Source organism: Mytilus trossulus, chromosome 1, assembly GCF_036588685.1.
Source record: "Mytilus trossulus isolate FHL-02 chromosome 1, PNRI_Mtr1.1.1.hap1, whole genome shotgun sequence".
NCBI classification, from domain to species: Eukaryota; Metazoa; Mollusca; class Bivalvia; order Mytilida; family Mytilidae; genus Mytilus; species Mytilus trossulus.
Window position 1 is genome coordinate 21,354,516 of NC_086373.1, and position 19,458 is coordinate 21,373,973.

The 19,458-nt window shown below is 31.4% G+C and overlaps 1 protein-coding gene and 1 long non-coding RNA gene across 2 annotated transcripts; one reads left to right on the forward strand and one right to left on the reverse strand.

Moving 5' to 3' along the window:
- Positions 1-2,633: 2,633 nt before the first annotated feature.
- LOC134707044 (uncharacterized) lies at positions 2,634-4,840 on the forward strand. Its single transcript, XR_010105679.1, has 3 exons — positions 2,634-2,831; positions 4,177-4,258; positions 4,714-4,840. It is a non-coding gene; the product is annotated as an uncharacterized LOC134707044 (long non-coding RNA).
- A 1,070-nt stretch (positions 4,841-5,910) lies between these two features.
- On the reverse strand, positions 5,911-19,063 carry LOC134718625 (protein SSUH2 homolog). The gene is made up of 12 exons (XM_063581273.1): positions 18,984-19,063; positions 15,648-15,764; positions 13,175-13,201; positions 12,581-12,739; positions 12,046-12,115; positions 11,247-11,376; positions 10,541-10,726; positions 9,956-10,125; positions 9,506-9,598; positions 8,770-8,872; positions 8,038-8,142; positions 5,911-7,250 (listed from the first exon to the last, which is right to left on the reverse strand). The coding sequence occupies exons 2-12, from the start codon at positions 15,658-15,660 to the stop codon at positions 7,104-7,106; spliced, it is 1,203 nt and encodes a 400-aa protein (XP_063437343.1). The 5' UTR covers positions 15,661-15,764; positions 18,984-19,063; the 3' UTR covers positions 5,911-7,103.
- Between the last annotated feature and the right edge of the window lie 395 nt (positions 19,064-19,458).

Genomic DNA, 19,458 nt, shown 5'->3' on the forward strand with positions numbered 1-19,458 from the left:
ATGCCACACACACGCGTTGGTCATAGCTAACCGAGCCGCTATTGAGACAAACTCATCAAAAAGCTATGAATACCATTACGGATATTTGTTAGAATTGACGGTCATCCTTTTAAAGTTACGGCAATGAGATATAAAACACATGTTGACTGCTGTACCCCCATTTTTTAACACGACTTTAGATAAATAACATTTTCGTTGAATTATAAATGTCTTTCTTCGTCAGTTTCTTCGTATTTTCATCTGATGTTGCAATGATAGGCCAAGCAGTCGATATATGTGTAATTGCCACTGACCTATTACTGATATGTTATCGAATGGAAACTTTTCACTTACGTAGTAACTTTTCGTTTTGAATTTTCTTGTAGTTCGGTATTTTTGCTTTTTATTATTTTTTAAATGTATCAAATTAAAACATAATGATATGACTGTATGGATAATTTTATCATCCTTAACGACTGGCAAACAAAGCAACCCTTCAAGGTAATCCATCTTCATATAAAATGAAAACAACAGGTCAAATAAAGCCATGTGTCCGAAGCGCTTCATGTCACGATGAAGCATATACCCTTTACAATCGCAGAGAAAACCAACAATGAAAGGCACTATTCGATAAACAAAAGCTGTATTGTGTATAGCCTTGTTAATCGAGTGGTACAGGAAAGTGTACACAGTGTTAGCAGAGATGCTATAATGTCCAATTAGCATGGGTTTGAATTCCACTGTGAAAAGAGTAAACATTTGCTACTGCAAGTTTTCATATATAACATGATTGTTAGGTTCAGATTCAGATTGATAATGTATTTTGGACGTTTTGGCATGTAAATACATATAAATTTAACCAATGCAGAGTTTCTATGGTAGAGCTGTCACACACTAAAAAAAACCAGATACATAAATATCTGTGACATCGTAGCAACGCAGTTTGCTTTAATCCACTAATGAAAGCTAATTGTGATTGTGTTGGTCGAGTGGTATAGGTCACTAGACACAGTGCAGATGTTGTTGTCACTATGTCACATAAGCAAGAATTCAAATCCCACAGAGGTGAAAAGAGTGATAAAAGAGGGACGAAAGACACCAGAGGGACAGTCAAACTCATAAATCGAAAATAAACGGACAACCCCATGGTTAAAAATGAAAAAGACAAACAGACAAACAATAGTACACATGACACAACATAGAAAACGAAAGAATAAACAACATAAGTGGTTAACAATACATGTGCTATTCAGAAAGGCAGGACATCGAATGTGGTGTTTTATAATATTTATTAATAATGAGATTCTTCGAGATACTCTCGTTCCTACGGTATAATACCTGCATTGAGACATATACTAATCAGTCAAAACATAGTACAATTACAAATCAGATGTGGAACATTATGTGCTCAGTTACATGCGTTGAACATAAACACATAAATTTGCTTCGTATTATCAAAATATATATTTCGTCAATTTCTCAAGCATCAAGTAAATAATTTTATCAGTCAATGACCAAGAACGAAAATTGCAAATCGTGATTTCAGACATACATTCGTCACAAAAAACTGTGAGGCGAGTAATGATAGGACTTCAGGATAGTCTTTAGAAAAAAGGGAGTGATAGATACTGCGTTTTAATTGTAAACAAATAAGGATTATTGTAAAAACAAAAGCTATCGTATGAAAAGGGTATTATTAATTACTTTCAATTAGATTTGTATGAATATTGTGGGCAGATTTAAACATCAGTATAATTTACAAAGTCGTCACTTTGGTTGAATGACAAAACAGCAATGTGTTAGATAATGTATTTGAATGCATATGCACGACGTGTTTTTAAGTGAATGATCTATTCAGGTAAGGTAGATTTAAAACTTAAATCAGCCACAGTTGTGAGAGGTATAAACCCAAAGGCACAAAACATAAATTCGCAAAATCACTTAATCACTTAATAATGCAAGGAAAATATTTTTTCAAGAAGTAAATAGATAGATACATTTGGTAGAAAAATATTCAATCTGTCATAAAATGAATAACTTTATCGTGCATAATGAATACATTCATTTCTATTTCTAAGTTTCCTTTTCATTGTGATTTTATTTGCAAATGATGCCAATATGTGTCAATCAAATAAAAAACCCACACAAAATATAACCCATTGATTAACACAATATTAACACAACAGTCATACAAATTTCAACATATTTTAGAATTGTTTGGCGTTTTCGTGTGCATTGTCACTTTTTGAAACTGAGTACCCAAGACACGAAGGTACCAACAAAGCCATCGAAAACCATGTTTTACTGATTGACAATCAACGAAATGACAGAAAGAAAAAAGATTTACAGATGAACAACAGACATAATACAGTACACAGAAAAATAAATTTTGTTTTCAATTTATCTAACAATCTCTACTTACATATAGATTTAAAGTTTATTAATATTCGAGAAATACATTTTTACATTTTTCGAACATTATTTAAAATACAGTTGGGTAACCCCATACTAATGTGTACAATGCTTGTTCCACGCATAGCTAACTCACATACGTTAATTAATCCTTTAAACGATCCGTAAATTTGCGTGATTGTTAAAACTGTATAATAATAAAATTACATATGTAATATTGGCAAAGATAAAGACATGCGCATATTTAAAATTCTATCACGTTTTAAGATATAAATTTTGTTTAAATATAGCAAATAATATATTGAACTCCACTTGAAAAAGACTGGTATCTTATTTAGTGAGGAGTTGTGTACTTCAACTGGGTTTCCTGAACGTTAACAAGAAAATCAAAATGTGTTTCAAAGTAACCTGCGAATCATGTAACAAGCCAACATGGGCAGGTAAGCTTTTTACCTGTACTCATTTCATTACATTCTATTCATTTGTTTACATCTGTCCTACGTCACCTGTTGTTCAGTTGTTGTCGTTTGTTGATGTGGTTAATAAGTGTTTTTCGTTTTTTGTTTTTATATAGATTATGCCGTTGCTACATTTCTTCTATCCTTATGCACAAATATATATACCTAACATTTTGTATCAAAAGAAATAAGCAAGCGAATTAAAAATAAGCATTTGGAATTTCTCAAAAATGTAATCCATGTTTATCAATTTTTCAATTTAATTGATTCCAAGCTAAAATTGAGAATGGCAATGGGGAGGTGCCAAAGTGACAAAATCCCGACCAAGGATTAGAAAACACCTCAAGTGTACTAGTTCGATGAAAACGAAAGTAAATTTAAACTCTGCAACATATAAATGAAATAAAACTATAAAAAAAACCATACAAGACTAACAAAGGTCTGAAGCTCCTAACTTTTGAGAGGCGCAAACATGCAGAGGGGTTAAACATGTTTATTGAGATCCCAACCCTTCCCCATACCTCTAACTAATGTACACGTAGCATAACACACAGTTAAACTAATTTAAAAAGGCGTCTGAGTCTGATGTCAGAATATAGTTAACAGAAGAAATTTAACAAAATGACAAAGATACACAAATTAAAAAAAGTGCTAGCAGTTATTGATGTGCCAGCTCAAGACAAACATTCAACTGTTTGAAAGGTCATGTCTACATCATATGAATATTATGTGCTAACACTCCCGTTAGGGGTTAAGTATCATAACATCATAATATATACTTGAAGATCATAACTCGTATCATGCATGTAGTTAATTTCTGATGCAAAGACCTTATTATTTAAGCTATGGTAATTCTAAAATATGCATCTATGAAGAATATGTGTCGAAAGTATATCCCATCTGAAGTATGTTCAAATGGTTAGCGTTCATTTCAGTTAAAACAAATGATTAAAAGAATTTTTTTTTTACGTTAACGGCATTATTAGCTTCCTTGCGAATGTATTGTATGACCCTTAAAAAGTGAATAGGTAGTATAAAAGTTATCAAAGGAACCAGGATTATAATTTAGTACGCCAGACAAGCGTTTCGTCTACATAAGACTCATAAGTGACGCTCATATCAAAATATTTGTAAAGCCAAAAAGGTATAGTTGAAGAGCATTGAGGATCCAAAAGTCCAAAACAAATGTGTCAATACGTCATGTGTATTTACCGTTGAAATAGACGAAAATGTCTATGAGAATTACAAAATATTTCATACCATAATTGAAAAACCAGTTAATTATGTAACACTGGATAACCTGCGTGTATATTTTTTGTATTTTCAGGATGTGGAAATCATATTGAAAAATGTTTGAAAGACATTCCACCAGAAGAAAGATGTAAATGCCCGAAAAAGTCAAATTAATGGTGATTTTTAATTAAACTTCAACTACGTGTATAACTTTTTAACGTAAAATTGCAATCTTGAATCAAATGAGCAATAGGAACATCAAGAAGTATATGTTGTAATTAAATCATTTTTTCAAAAGAGTAAATTAAGTTCTGAATGTGCATTAAATATTTGCGAGGCTTTTTGAAATTACCTTTTAAACAGTCAAAACAAAAATATGAGATGCGGAATGTACCATAGACAAATTCGTTAGTGGAAAAGAAAAAGACCAGAAGAGAAACAACAGTCTATATACCCAACATAGAAAATAAAGAGACTGAGCATTAAGAACAATTTACAGTTACAAAAAGCGTTAACAATCGTCATGTGTTGTAGTGAACATATTCAACGGTCTGCTTTTAATTTTGAATCATTTGTATACCTTTTTACTTAGACAAATTGTTGTTAAATTAGCTTATCTCATATTTTTCAGGAAATATTTTGCAGATTGGTGTTGGTTACACGAGTGAACAGAAGAACAAGAAACCTTTTAATTTGTAACTTTTGATTTTATTGATATGTCTATTCATCATGAGTATACATTAAAATATTTAAATGCATCACCTACTATTGCTTTAAATGTGCTTAAGACTCTTACTGTAAAAATACTTGCTGGCGTGGCCATAAACTCCGCATAATTTGTGTTGTAGATCTTGTATGTTGCTCTAGCATTACCTGACATGCTTCCTTCCTTTTTAGACTGTTTAGAATACTAATATGAAAAAGTAAAATCACAAAAATACTGAACTCCGAAGAAAATTCAAAACGGAAAGACCCTAATAGAATGACAAAATCAAAAGATCAAATTCATCAAACAAATTGACAAATGCTACATTCCTGACTTGGTACATGCATTTTATTATGTAGAAAATTGAGGATTAAACATGGTTTTATAGCGCTTAACCTCTCACTTGTATGACAGTCGCATCAAATTCCATAATATTGTCAACAATGTTTGAACAAAACAGACCATCTGTAGCATAGTTAAATTTAAAATCTTTTGGAACTGATTTATAAACAAATATCAAAGCATATACTGCTTAGTCAAAAAGACCACACGGTTATCTATTACTGGGTCAAAGCCAATGCTGGTGAACGTTTCGTCTCCATTAACCTGATCTGTTACAACATGAAATATCATTGATGCAGTCATTTTTGGACACATTTACGCTGAAGAAATATTCTAATTACTTACAGGTTCTGATCTATCATGCATATATAGATGGTTTTATCTGGTTCAGGCACAATCTGATATGCTATTTAAATGTTGCTTTTCATCTTCGTTATTGATTTCATTTGATCTTCAAACTTTCTTTATTCGAGTGCAACTGGTTAATCTTTTGAGACGAAACGTAGGTCTGGTATCTGTGTCCCTATTTTTTCACTTAAGATTTTTTTTAGGACTGTGTTGTTTATTCTGAGTTATTTCTCGGTAGACCTAATGGATACAAATATACCCCTATCAATCCGCAATTGTCTATCGCTGATTTTGACTTTTCATTTCGTTTTAAGCATGACCATCTTTAGTGGAGCAGAATTTGATATAAATTTAACGTATAAGTATCATTGACGATGACAGAACTTATATGTTGGGGTTGGACGGCTTGTTTAGTTAAAAAAATCATCAAAACAGAATTGAAAGTTTTATTGAAAAAAAATACATTTGTATTTCCAAGATAATAACTAACAGTTTACAAAATCATGGTTAATAAAAGATAAAATCAAAATATCAATACTATCACAGAATAAAATTGATTGTTGAACATGTAATACTGGAACTATTCACAATAAATTTACATACATTCATGTTTTCAAATAGACATCATTGCGGTTTTGTAGAAATGTAAATTTGAGTTAATGCTAATGTTTCATTCATAACATTATTATGTTTCAGTGAATTGTAGTTTGCAATTTTAATAACTCTACTTCAATTATAAAAATATATCTTAAATATAATATGTATTACATATTGCACACAGAGTAATCTCTATTTGTAGATTGCAAAACGTCATCTAAACTATTCTACAGCTACTAAAAGAATATGTATGTGACATTCAATACAAGACCATATCAATAATGATTATACTACAGACTTGACAAACTTAGGGAATAGTTTCAGTATTTATCCGGAAACAATATAATAATTTGACATGTTGCAAAGAGTTCACCTTAATTTCAGGATTGTTATAGTTAACAGTATGTTCAGTACCCACAAATAAATATTCAACATATTACAGAATGTTAGTGAAAAAAAAGGTAAGAATAAAGATAAATGCATTCTCTATAAAAAGTTGATATGTCTGATAAGAAGGTAATGCCAATTCATATTTTGACAGCATATTATCTAATTATCATATATATATGAATATTGTTGGGTTGATGTTTAGACGAGTTGAATATTGTTACTATATACTAGATACATCCTAGATATATAATGTAAAAAATCGTCTTGAGATTTCTCGTTTCTCGTTTCGATAAAAACAACATATAACAATGAAATAAACAAAATCAATCAATAAAAGTGATCAAGGCAGATAAAACCGATCACAACTTTTGTGTATATGATTATTTAAAAACAATAGCTCTTCAATACATAATAATATTTCGTTTTTACCCAATAGCATAATCATAATACATAAACAGACAGACATAATATTTTTTTTTCTAATTGATTGTATTTATATATATTCATGGATTGATCCCTGATTGAATGCTAAATGATAATATTGGTTTCGACAGATCTACCAAGTAGACAATAAATATTTACTCAAAATACCCAAGTAAAGAAAAAGAACGTCAGGAATCCTTTTGTTATCTGACCATTTACAATATAGAACATCCCCAACAGCATTGTTGAGGGTAATCGGGTGCATGGACCTTTCTTTCTAGTCCATAGACCCAGAATCTTGAACTAAAGTCTTCCCAGGTGTAGTTAGCTTCAGTTACTGGCACAGCACGCAATCTTTGTCTCTGAAAAAAATTTCCATTTCGAAATGAGAATCAATGAATCATTTCGTAAATATGTCAGATTTGAAATATTATATACTCCTCAGTCAGCTACATGTCATGCAAATAACCAATGATTAGGTATTCGTACAAATACAGGACTAGTGTGTCACTAGCTGACAAGGAGCACTGTAATTGTGATCATATAAATCCAGAAATATAAATTTACCATGACATTGTCAGTTTCTCTTGAACAGATGAGTATTATATGACCCCTTAGTTTGTTCATCCTCCTTTTCCATGTCAGTGGCTCTGTTGTTTTTCTCTTAACAGGTGATGTGTGTCCTTCTGGTTTAGATTGTAACAACGATTTGTTTTCTCTGAATCGATTTATGAACTTTGAACAGCAGCATACAACTGTTGCCTTTTTTTAATATATCTAGAGCTGATTACATATCTGACTATCACATTGTACTTCACTATATACCGATTTGACTTAGATATTTAAAAAACATGTAAAGTGTCCTTCCATCTGAGCTGATTTAGATCAACACACAAAATAATCAATTCTGGAGAAAATTCTAAATCGGGATTACATTTGATTTATAAACTTGTGAAACAATATTTTTTCATAGGTCATATGTATAAGAGAATGCTCATGTATGGGAGAACGAAGTTAAATCTGCATCAAGGGCTACATGCTATTTTTTAATTATTACCAGTGGCATATTTTAATATAACACCCAAAAGGTTTTTTCTAACCTCCTAGAGATTTTCAAGTATAAAATAAAATTGAAAATAATAAACTAACCTGCTGAAGCTGTCTTTCATTTGGAAATGCACTTCTATGAGAATTGACCAATCGAACAGAGTTATCATTAATCTCCCTCACAGGGTATGACGTAATTGGGAAAACCTAAAAAGGAACAACGTTATGATTAACAAACTATCAGTTGGTTTAATTTACAATTTACTTTTCGTATGCAAGAACAATTTAACTTTGATGTTGATCAATGATTTTTTCCGGAATGGTCTTTTACATGAGACTGGACTGTTGATGTATTATTGATGTGCTCAGTCCTCACGATAATATAATAAGATAAAGGGTAATTTATATAAAGTTTATTCTTTTTCAAGCACATCAAATACTTCAATTGTAAGTACAATGAAATTGATATATTTCCAATGCCAATATGTACCTATTTAGCAAAAATGATGACAAGTATTACAATGTAATTCGTTAGATTCCTATTTGATAATTTTCGTTGGAAAACGTTTAACGCCTAGTTGATTGAGTGGTCTAGGGTGTTTGACACAGTACATGTGGTATTGCTACAATGTGATAGAAGCAGCGGTCCGAATACCACAAAGGAAAGATCTAACGCAAATTTGCTGATCTGACATTGTTGGGCTACATTACAATATAAACAAAGATGAAAACGGTAAATAGTTTACATATTTGGAAGCATTTTTTTAAAAACATTTAGATGACATCATCACATAAACTATTTTTTGTTCCTGTCAATGCTAATAACAAACCTACCTGTGTCATTACTTGTTCAAAAATGGTTTCACCCTTAGCGTGTCTAACCAGTTCATCAGGCATGTCAGTTCGTTCTATAATGTGGTCTTCGTTGTGATTGGTACTGAAAAATACATAATTCCTAATTTAAGATGACACTCCTTTATTTAAATGTCTGAAACTATGATAAAGGAAGAAAGTAGATTAAAAAATCAGGGGAAAGTTCAGAAACTGTCTCGAAACTGTAAATCTGACGTTAAATTGAGAAAGAATATTAAGTAAATGAAGAATGTGTCTGAATACACAAATGCCGCCGCTCAATCTTTGCAATTTTCAGAGTATATAAAGAGGAATAACTCTAGAGAGGTAATTAAGTGACTCACTGCTAAAATTTGAACTTTTTCTGTTAGTTTTGGTTAATGTCATTGGGTATACATGCATTTCATGAAATTTGGATGAGGAAAACTGTAGTTAATGTGCCGAAACGAGAATGGGACGGGCGGATTAAAGTAAGGATGGTCAAATGTACCTTAATTGCCTATGACGGGGGCATAAAAAACTGCAAGGGCAAAATATCAGATTTTTTAAATCCAAGAGAACAATATAGCATTCACGACATGCCAATGAACAAACAAGAACAATCATTGACACCTAACCAGAACGTGTTCACATCTTGTTAAAAACTCGTCACAATACCACTTCATTTGTTATCTCATCAACGCTACCATAGCAATGCTATCGTTTTCTATTCACTTACTATGTAACTGTTAACTTAATGTAGCACTTCATTTGTCTGTATCCATCACAAGTATCACATGTAATACGTCCATCTCCACCACATGTGTGACAGCTGAAATATAAACACATCGTTTACATACAAAATAGTTACAAGTATATTTGATTAACTATTCAAGCAAAAGTTCATAACTTTTTGTGAATACGTCGTTACATGTCTTTTTGATATATTTTCTTCGATTTGACACTGATAAAATTATATGTTTTAAGTAAGAACCATTATGTAGACTTACTCAGGGCTAAATTTGTATACCATGACATAGATAGATCTAGGAACTATAGGTTTCTTATAATGTTTTGCATTTCTTTACAACAATAGCAAAAGTAATGAACCGAGGTTGTGATGGGATATAAAGATTATAATATCCGAATTTGCATCTAACCAGGTCTCCCATTTACATGTACAACTTACCTACAACGGCCGTCCCCTCCACATCTGTGACACCCTTCCATACGCTGGTTACCCTCATGGTCAGTTCGCATCACTCGTCCATCTCCTCCACAACTGTCACAATGAGTCTGACCCCATCCACCACACCTCCAACATCGATGGTATCCCCGGGCATCACAATCATGACAAGGCTAAAATTATTGTTAACATTGTGATTATTGAAAGTTACGGTATGATAATATAACTTCAAAACAGAATTTTGTAAAAACCAAAAAAAAAAGAAAAATAATTTTCTTGTATAATATGTTATGAATAAAATATTTTAAAGAAAAACACCCTGGCAATTGAACACTATTTAAAATGAGCATGACAGTAAGGGCTATGAAGTTTAAAACTTTTGATAGGCAACAGGTCCCATTATTGGATTGTTGGTGACATTTACGCATTCTTAAACGGAAATGTCACGTTGAGATCCCAGATATCGAAAGACGTGAAATTTGGCTAACGGAAACGTCAACACATATTAGAATAATACAAAAACTGTTTTTTTTTTTAAATACTTGGTGCAGATAACAGGGAATTATATAAATAAGCATTGACGTTTACCCTGACTGTAGCTGTATGTGGAACTTCCATTTCCTTTGTGTGGGTTTCAAACATTCCGTTTGGTTGGCATGGAATTGCCCATGGTGGCGGTGGTGGACCGTTCTGTGGTCCATCCACAGGTCCACCTCTATATGGTTCATTGACATACCCTGTGTCCCTTCCTTCACAGAATGTCTCAAGTGTATACTGAAACGAAATTGACAAATCAACGTTCATCAGAAGTCTTCGTTTAAATCACCAAATTATATAATAAAAAACGTATACCTGTTAATTTATGATTTAAATTGAACTTGACTGTCATAATACAAGTTTGAATGATATAAAAAGTATATTCTATTCGTATTGTAACTGAACTGGTGACAAAACAAAACATCAGGATCTTAATATCGAATTTATAGCATGGCCTCTTTTAGTCTGAGTGGGTTTTGTATTTACTCATTTACTCTCCAAAAACTATAATTCTTGCATCCCGTTAATTTTCACTGATATGGACACATTACATCAATAATTTGCAATGATGTATGCTATATAGACATTTTCGTTATAAATTTTCAAAAACTTGAATAATTAATATAACGTTTAATATGATAAGAACACACATTTTATTCTAATTAATAAAGGGCCCATGTAGAGCAAAGTAATTTATTACAATGATTTTGATAATTGACACAATATGTGATTGCAAAGCACGGCACCATGTACTCACATGTAAAGCAGTTAGTCCTATGGCTTTGGAAAGATTCATTTCATTGGCTGGTTTCTTGCCATAGCAACAGTTCTGGTTGACATGTTCAATCATAGCTGATTTACATGCTGCTTCGTCCAAGTTGGCTAAACTAAAATGGTATTAAATTATATCAATATAATACATCCAGTATATGCTTACTTAGTATATAATACCGTCAGTTTAGGGAAATATAGTGTTATTTTTTTAAGTGTGAAATTAAATATAATTCTTTTTATCGTTATATTTTGATGTACAATATCAACTTTGATCTTGATAAGCCATGTCAATTAATACGTCCTATATAACAAAAAAACGTCTTTCAAAATGCTATACTGTTATTTCCGCTTATGAAAATGTTCCACAATATAATATGTTTGTATACTCTACTGGGCTTCACTGAAAAGGCATTTAACAGGACATATATAAGCTTGCTCTTGTTCATTGATCCAGTACCCTAAGGGTTTAATAGTGGGAAATAGAAATATGGTCACTTTGGTCTTCTTCCCACCGACTGTAAAACCCTCCAAAAAATGGGGCGTCCGTTTGGCTGTACAGAATGTATGAAGTACATGAATAAACTGTGAAATTTGTTCAGAAAAAAATAATCCAACAGTTCTTGGTGAGAGGTGGATGGGAGATTACAAAAATGTTCTATCTAACGCTTTCGATATAATAGTGATTATAAATAAAGACACACAAGACTGGTGTGTGTATATAAAGTAGTTTGTACTTGCGCATTTGAGAAGAGATGACACTAAAACATCATTTAACGACTTACTCTGTAAATTCCATTGGAGGTGGTTTTCCTTGTGGTGGAGGTGGTGGCGGCGGTGGGGGCATCGGTGCCACTGAAATAAATGTGATCAGTTACAATTGAATTAAACAGATTATTTCACGTATGTGCAATATAAAGAAAACAATGTCTTACTTCATTTAGAAACTATACCTAAAAGCGTAGCTGCAATTGTTGTCTTTATTTGGAAAAATAATTAAAAAAAAATTATCATGAAATTTTATAAATATACAAGTGAACAAAATCAACAATATTGGATTGATATATAGTGGTTCAAGTTTCTCAGTATTTGATTTGTATATTTTGTTTTGAATACTGTTGTTTGTCTTCCGATCTTTTGGGTATTTGCCATGGAGTTGTCAGTTTATTTTCGACTTTTGAATGTTCATTTGGTATCTTTCGTCTTTCTTTTAAAAATCCTACTAGCAAAACCGGCTTTAGTCAAATTACTTTACACCGGCATAAAAGCGTTGCAAAATGAAATAATTACACAATTAAAAATGTTTTGTTTCATACTTACTCTGTCCGAAACCACCGACTTGACCATATCCTTGAAACTGTGGCATCCCTTGCATTGGTGGGGGCCCTCTCTGAGGTGGGCCTTGGGCCATTGGACCCCTTGGTGGGCCTTGACCTTGTCGAAAATCGGCCGGAGGTGGTCCCATGCCGGCATTCCATTCTAGAAGCAAAAAAAAAGGTACAGAAAAAAATGTTACTATTTAAATTTTCAGCACACAAACGGATGAATATTTAATTGATTGATTGGTTGGTTCAATAACATAGAATCAGGGTGAATATGCTATATTGACTACATGTTTATTTTTTTTGGATGAATGAATAAATGAATTTTATTCTCATCAACTAATGACATAGTTATAGAGACAATAAGTATTTACAACAATATAATATACAGTGCGAAATCGAAATGTACATTTTGTCGATAAAAATAGTACAATCTAAAAAATATCAACAATAAAAGCATTCTATTAAGAATCACTGAAAAGTTTGAATGCCTTCAAAGTATTTCATTCAATGGGTAATTAATCATAATTGGTGAAATATTGGAACTGCCATTTCAGACTTTAAACCATATGTAATAATAGAAAATACTTACGCTGAGGTGGAGGTCCTCCATAACCACCTACAAAATAAAATACATTAATGAATTCATTGGACCCACATATCTTTGATAAAACAGATGTTTCAATGCGAAATAAAAGAAACGTGACACATATAGATAAACAGCTCCAGTACCATTGAAAATGAAAGCAAACAAAACACATTCTGTAATTCATGTGCAATTTATGAAAGATGGCAAAACCCCTAAATTCCAAGTATGCAAATAGTTGTATGGCTCAAATTACACTTTGAAAAACGAAAAACTTTATTCTATGCCATCAAAATACTGTGTGGTATCTGGTTTTACTAAGCAATTGTTTTTTGAAAGTATTGAAGTAGTGTTGTCTAGCAATTATCAGTCGGGTGGATTGTGAAATTTGTGGATGGTCTGACATTTGGAATTTAGGATTGTCGAATTTTCACTTATTTAATATGCCAAGTTTGGTGTGTATATTGCATTGCTAAACTAATTCAGTGGTCGATCGAGCATTCATTGAATGTTTTTATAACTATTTTTTGGTTTATAATATATGTACTATATTAATATCTAGCGAACTTTACTGGAAGATATTTTATATAGCATTATATACGTTGATGGTTCTGTCTGATAATGATATAGTCAGTACATTGGTTCCACTGTCCCTCATCGACAATTGGCAATATCCAGAGCACAATTTTTATCAAAGTTATTGATTTTTGCTATATTCTTTTAATTTTATAAGCAGAGATCTGAGACAGAGATTGAATTACAATGCATGATTTTCATGTGAGGTACGTAGACAGACCGGTAGACATTGAAGGTTTGATGCGTCAAAAAAGTTGAACGTTACTATTGCGTTTGATATTGTTCACAAATATTCAACAAAGACAAAGTAATCTACTATATTGAATTTTCACTTGACCGATATGGCCAGTCTCGTTTGCGTTTATTGTTATCGCTCAATGCTAATCTTAGCAAACAAATGATGTTAACTGTTTATCCCTAATGCATATAAAAACAAATGTTTTGCACAGTTCACACCATCGCCTAATGGTCGATGAATGATTTGACGTTTATCATTTTAATTCAACGCAAATGTTAAAAAAAAAAAAATTATAAAAAAAACCAGATTGTTAGAGACCACATGGTTAAATGTTGATATACAAAAATAGCAATGAACATTGTCAGAAATTTTGTTATAAAAATCGATAATATAAAAATGTGCGAGTTTATAATTAAAAAAAAACCTGTAAAAACGTAGTCAAGTTTCGGGTAAAATTCCTTTGTCAGCAACACCTTTTAAATTATCATTATTGAAAATAACCTGAGTAATGAACTAGGCGGATTATCTATTTTATATAGAACTTTGAAATAAGAACTGGGATTTAATTTTAATTGATCTTATTTTAGGACAGCACTGTCTAGGAACAATATAAATATTAGACCAAATCGTACATACTCAGTTTTTTAACCTTTTAAATCAATTAGTTCATGTAAACTAAGTTAAATTTCTGTGGAATATTACTGTTAAAAAGGTATTTACATAATTATGAGATGAACATCGAACATCAATACAAAAAGTTAATAAAACTGTTGGGATTCTGTTACATTAATCAAATACTAAATTGAACTTGAATCTTATATAGAATAAGTTCCTGTGGCAAAATTGACCTATTGCATGATGTCCACTTAGATCATACGATTCTCCACGTGTCCAGGTACTTATACAACATTGGCTTTCAATTTTTTTTTCTGGTCGATGAAAGTGAATCCACGAAAGTGTATCGGACGCACACCATATACTCACTTTGAGTATAATTGCATTGGTTCGTAAGACAAAATTAAGTCTCGTCTAAAATAGCGTGCAGTGTTTCATGCCATCTAATAAATAACATAAAAAGAGTAACAAACAAAGCTGTTGTGGATGAAGATGGTTATTTTTCTCGATTTTTATTGAAAATAATATAGCAATATTCTGGTCAGCAATCTGTTATATAGATATACGTATTTTGAACATGGTAGAGTAGTGCAACTAGTTGGCGCAAACATGAATCATTATTCTGTAGATATATGTGTACTTATGTTTATGCCCGTTTTTGATTGAGCAAATTATACAAATCAGTTCATACCCTCATGCATGATTATATATAGATATAAATATTCGAAACACTAGGACGATTGTCTCGAATACATACAAATTAAATTAGAACACAATAACGTCCAATAACAGCAAACACTCACGATTATGTACCAAATAATGGCATAATTTAATGCATGACTAACTAATTTTAAAGGGTTAAAAAATGCATAGCCTAAGATACAGGATTATGTTCAATTCCATACAGGTCAATAAGATATATATTAAACATCTGAAAAATAATACAATAAATTGATTTGTAGCCTTTTGATAGATAATTCATTTATTTACAAATTTTGGTATAATTTCTTATCATTTATGATACAAATTTAAATCAATAAAAAAACTTACCAGGTGCTGCCATATTTGCAGGCTCAGTTCTTTACAAACACGTGTCCATGACAGTACACAAACAAACGGGTGGTTGTATATGAAAACAAACGTGCCGTGTGCAAAAAACCAGGTATGCTATCAAAAGAAAAACTATTTATAGTACATTGTATATTGATTTATAGAAATACGATATAATTTAAAATATTCCATTCGATTTGACTACGTCATGAAATCTAGATGACGAAGTTCAAAGAGTCGGTGTATTACATTTTTGGTGACTTAGTTTGATACAGAAATATAGGTTAATGGTAAAACTGTCATATTCTCCTTATACCCAATTTACTCAGTCTAATTCATTAAGTTTATACATAAATATATATATGGTAGTTGGGATTAAGTTGTTAGTGTATATATAGTTGTCGCAGTATAAGTAAAAAAAGTTTTAGGCTTTTTTGACATTTTATATTTTAAGAATTTTGTAAAATTATTTTTTTTCTTGTATTTGCAATATTTCATCAGAGACATATATACACATGTATATGTGTATATATGTCTCTGATTTTGTTAACTTTTCTTGTGAAAGGTTATCATATCTATGTTTGGTTGGACCTGCTTTATTATGTTGGACATAGGACTTCATCATCGGTAAATATTATCTGAACAGGACCTTATATTACCATATATTACGTGTTAAACTAGTCAAAAGTCCATAATTGATAAGTGTCTTTGTATGCTAAATGAATTTCACAATGCGATAAAAAAAAAATAGGCGCAATTATTTGTAAGGCAAACTATTGCGTTTATTTTTTGTATCGCATTTTAAATTTTAAAAAACTATACTTAGGAAAAGTGAGTTGAAATTACTTTGTGATTGTTAGACAATTTATAATTTCATTTGTGTAATTGTATAAATCTATGTACGGATTAATCGACACTCACTATATATAGGCAATTTTTGATCCTATAAGAAGTATATACGTTTGGAGGAATTTATATATATCTTTATTCTCAATAAACCATACATGTATACATAGGTATAGAGAAGGCATGCAATTATGTACAATATTTACAACAAGACAGAACAAACAAAATAGTTGCTAAGACAATACATGAAGTCCATTTTAGCCAGGAGCACATACACCCGTGTTAATAATCTGTATGAATTTACATAATTTAACCAATACTGATTTGTTTTTTGAAGACATAATCTGTTTGTATTTGACAACATTTGCATTTTTTAAATAATAATTTGACAGACAGTGTTTCCTGTTTTCTTCAAAGTATTTACATTCTAATATATAATGCAATTCATCGCCAATATCATTATTGTTACATAGAAGACAAATTCTATTGTTTATAACTATATTGTTTCATCTACCCTGTTCAATGGGGAGCTTGTGATTTGTGGTCCTAAATCTACACAAATCAATAGACAGTTTGTTCCCAAGAATTTCAAAATAATCTTCTTTTCCAAAAAAATCCTTAAAAAGTTTGTAATTTAGTGCTTTTGGCGAGTTTTCAAGTAAAGAATGTCAGACTTGTACATACTGATCTTTAAGTCTAAGTTTGATGAATGAAACTAACCACTTGCAATTTATAAAAGATTGCTTTTCCCATACATTTGGGATACCACATTCGTTCAGGATAGTCTTTATTCTGTTTAACCATGAAAAATTCACATTGTCATTGTGATAACACAATTTATATAAAATATATATAAAATATATAATAGTTTTGTCTCTTTACCAGAGTTTAATTTCCCCCAAAATGAAATCAATCTAGTTTTTATGTCCAAGTCTATAGGATATCTCCCAAGCTCCCCATAAATCTTAAAAGATGGTGTTGATGTTTTCAGACTTAATAACAATTTACAAAATTTTAGATGTACCCTTTCAATCATTTCGTTATTGCCAATACCCCATACTTCACAACCGTACATTAGTATTGGCTTTACCACTTTATCAAATAAATCCAGCTGGCTATATATATAGAAAGATTATGTAGACGACCTAGTCTTAACACTTCGTAAAGACCCTTGGTAGCTTTTTCTACTTTAAACTGTTTTGTTTTATTAAAATTGCATGTTCTTGTTAAAACTATTCCTAAGTAGTTAAATTCATCAACAATATCCAGTGTGTTGCCATTAAATAAAAATTTTCATGTCTCAATTTCATTTTCAATTAGAGCTATTTACGTCAGTCCTGACTGTTTATAGTATAGTATTCTTGTACTCTTTGCTTGATTTTATGCTTACAAACAAAATAACTAAAACAATATGTTCATATTAATATAAAGAGAAAGAACATATTGTACTGCCAATTATTTAAGAGCCCACAAGGAGGATAAAGAGCATACATATATAAGGAAAAAATAGCGATCAGACTAGATACTAAGAATTTAATACACAGTCACAATACAATTATACATAAAACCCTTTTTTTTTTTATGAAATAATGTATAGAGAAACGAAAAATAATCGATCTTACTCATAGACTTTAATAATTTGTCCAACAGCATTAAGGCCCTGATTGCTCAAAAGCTTAAAAAATAAACGAATTTTTGCTGATAATTTTGATAAATTGGAAGATGTGCATGCAAATGAGACAGAAACGTTAGCCAGAAAACAAAATATTTTATTGAAGATACACTATAGTGGTTTCAAGCAATAGACTTTTGGTAGCCACTTAGCTTTTTTTTTTTTTTTTTAAAAAGCTTGAAATTCACAGTCACAAATGATTTTAAGGGACTCAGGAAAGGTCAACTTTATTGTTGCTTAACAGCACAAGCTTTTAAAACTTTAAGTATGTAACGGCGAGCCTATGTTTTGGAACAGTATTATGTCCCTTTAAAATGAACTGTTTTACAATTAACATTCAATTACTTATGCATTTTACTGCAACTAGACACGATGTCGCTATTGTGTCTAACATTATAATGCATTTAGACAAAGGTTCAAATGACAGATCAAGCTATGTCACTTTTATGTGAATTTTTACTAACTTTATGTTTTTATGTTTTTATCTTTACAAAATTGTTGATATTTGTCGAATTATAATTTGCTAAAATAAACTATGAAAACTTGCTAGTATTAAATATGAAGGATCAGAGGCTCAGGATCTAGATTTAAACTCTTTATGCAGACAGGGGTAAACAGTTGGTTAAAATATGTCGACAGTGACACGGAAAATATACTACTTTATAAAAAAAACTCCTGTTACAAGTAATTAGGACTTAAAGGACTTAAAACAATTTATTTATTTCTTTAATGTTTCTTACTGTCCAATTCCGGTTTACGTAAATGGTTAGCTCCGTTTTACCTAACTGTTAAACATATGCCAAAAGATGCGATAATACCTTATGTCAGCATTGTCTGTTGTCTGTGTTTTCCTCCTGAAATCAATAGCCTGTATTGCTTTAACCTTTATTTCTCCAATGAATGTCACTACGACGTTGCCAGCGGTGTATTATGACGTCGACCTCGCTCGTTCTATAACGTTAGTCTTCCCGTTGGCCGCAAATGGTTCGTTATTATACCCCTGCTTTAACAAAAAAGGGGGGTATACTGTTTTCCTCTTTCTGTCCATCCGTCCGTCAGTCCGTCCATGCCATCATGCATGTATATTTCCGTCCGTCCTATGTATATTTCGTTGCATTTTTCTCCGGAATTTCTGAAATTCGAGTTTTGCGTTTTCAAATTCATCACTCAACACATTCCCGTTTACCGAACACTTGTATCATTTTACACATGATGGCCAAGTTGAAAATTTTTCGTAATACTTTTCTCAGGAACTACAATGCCAGGATTTCCGAAATTTGGTTTCAGGGTTTA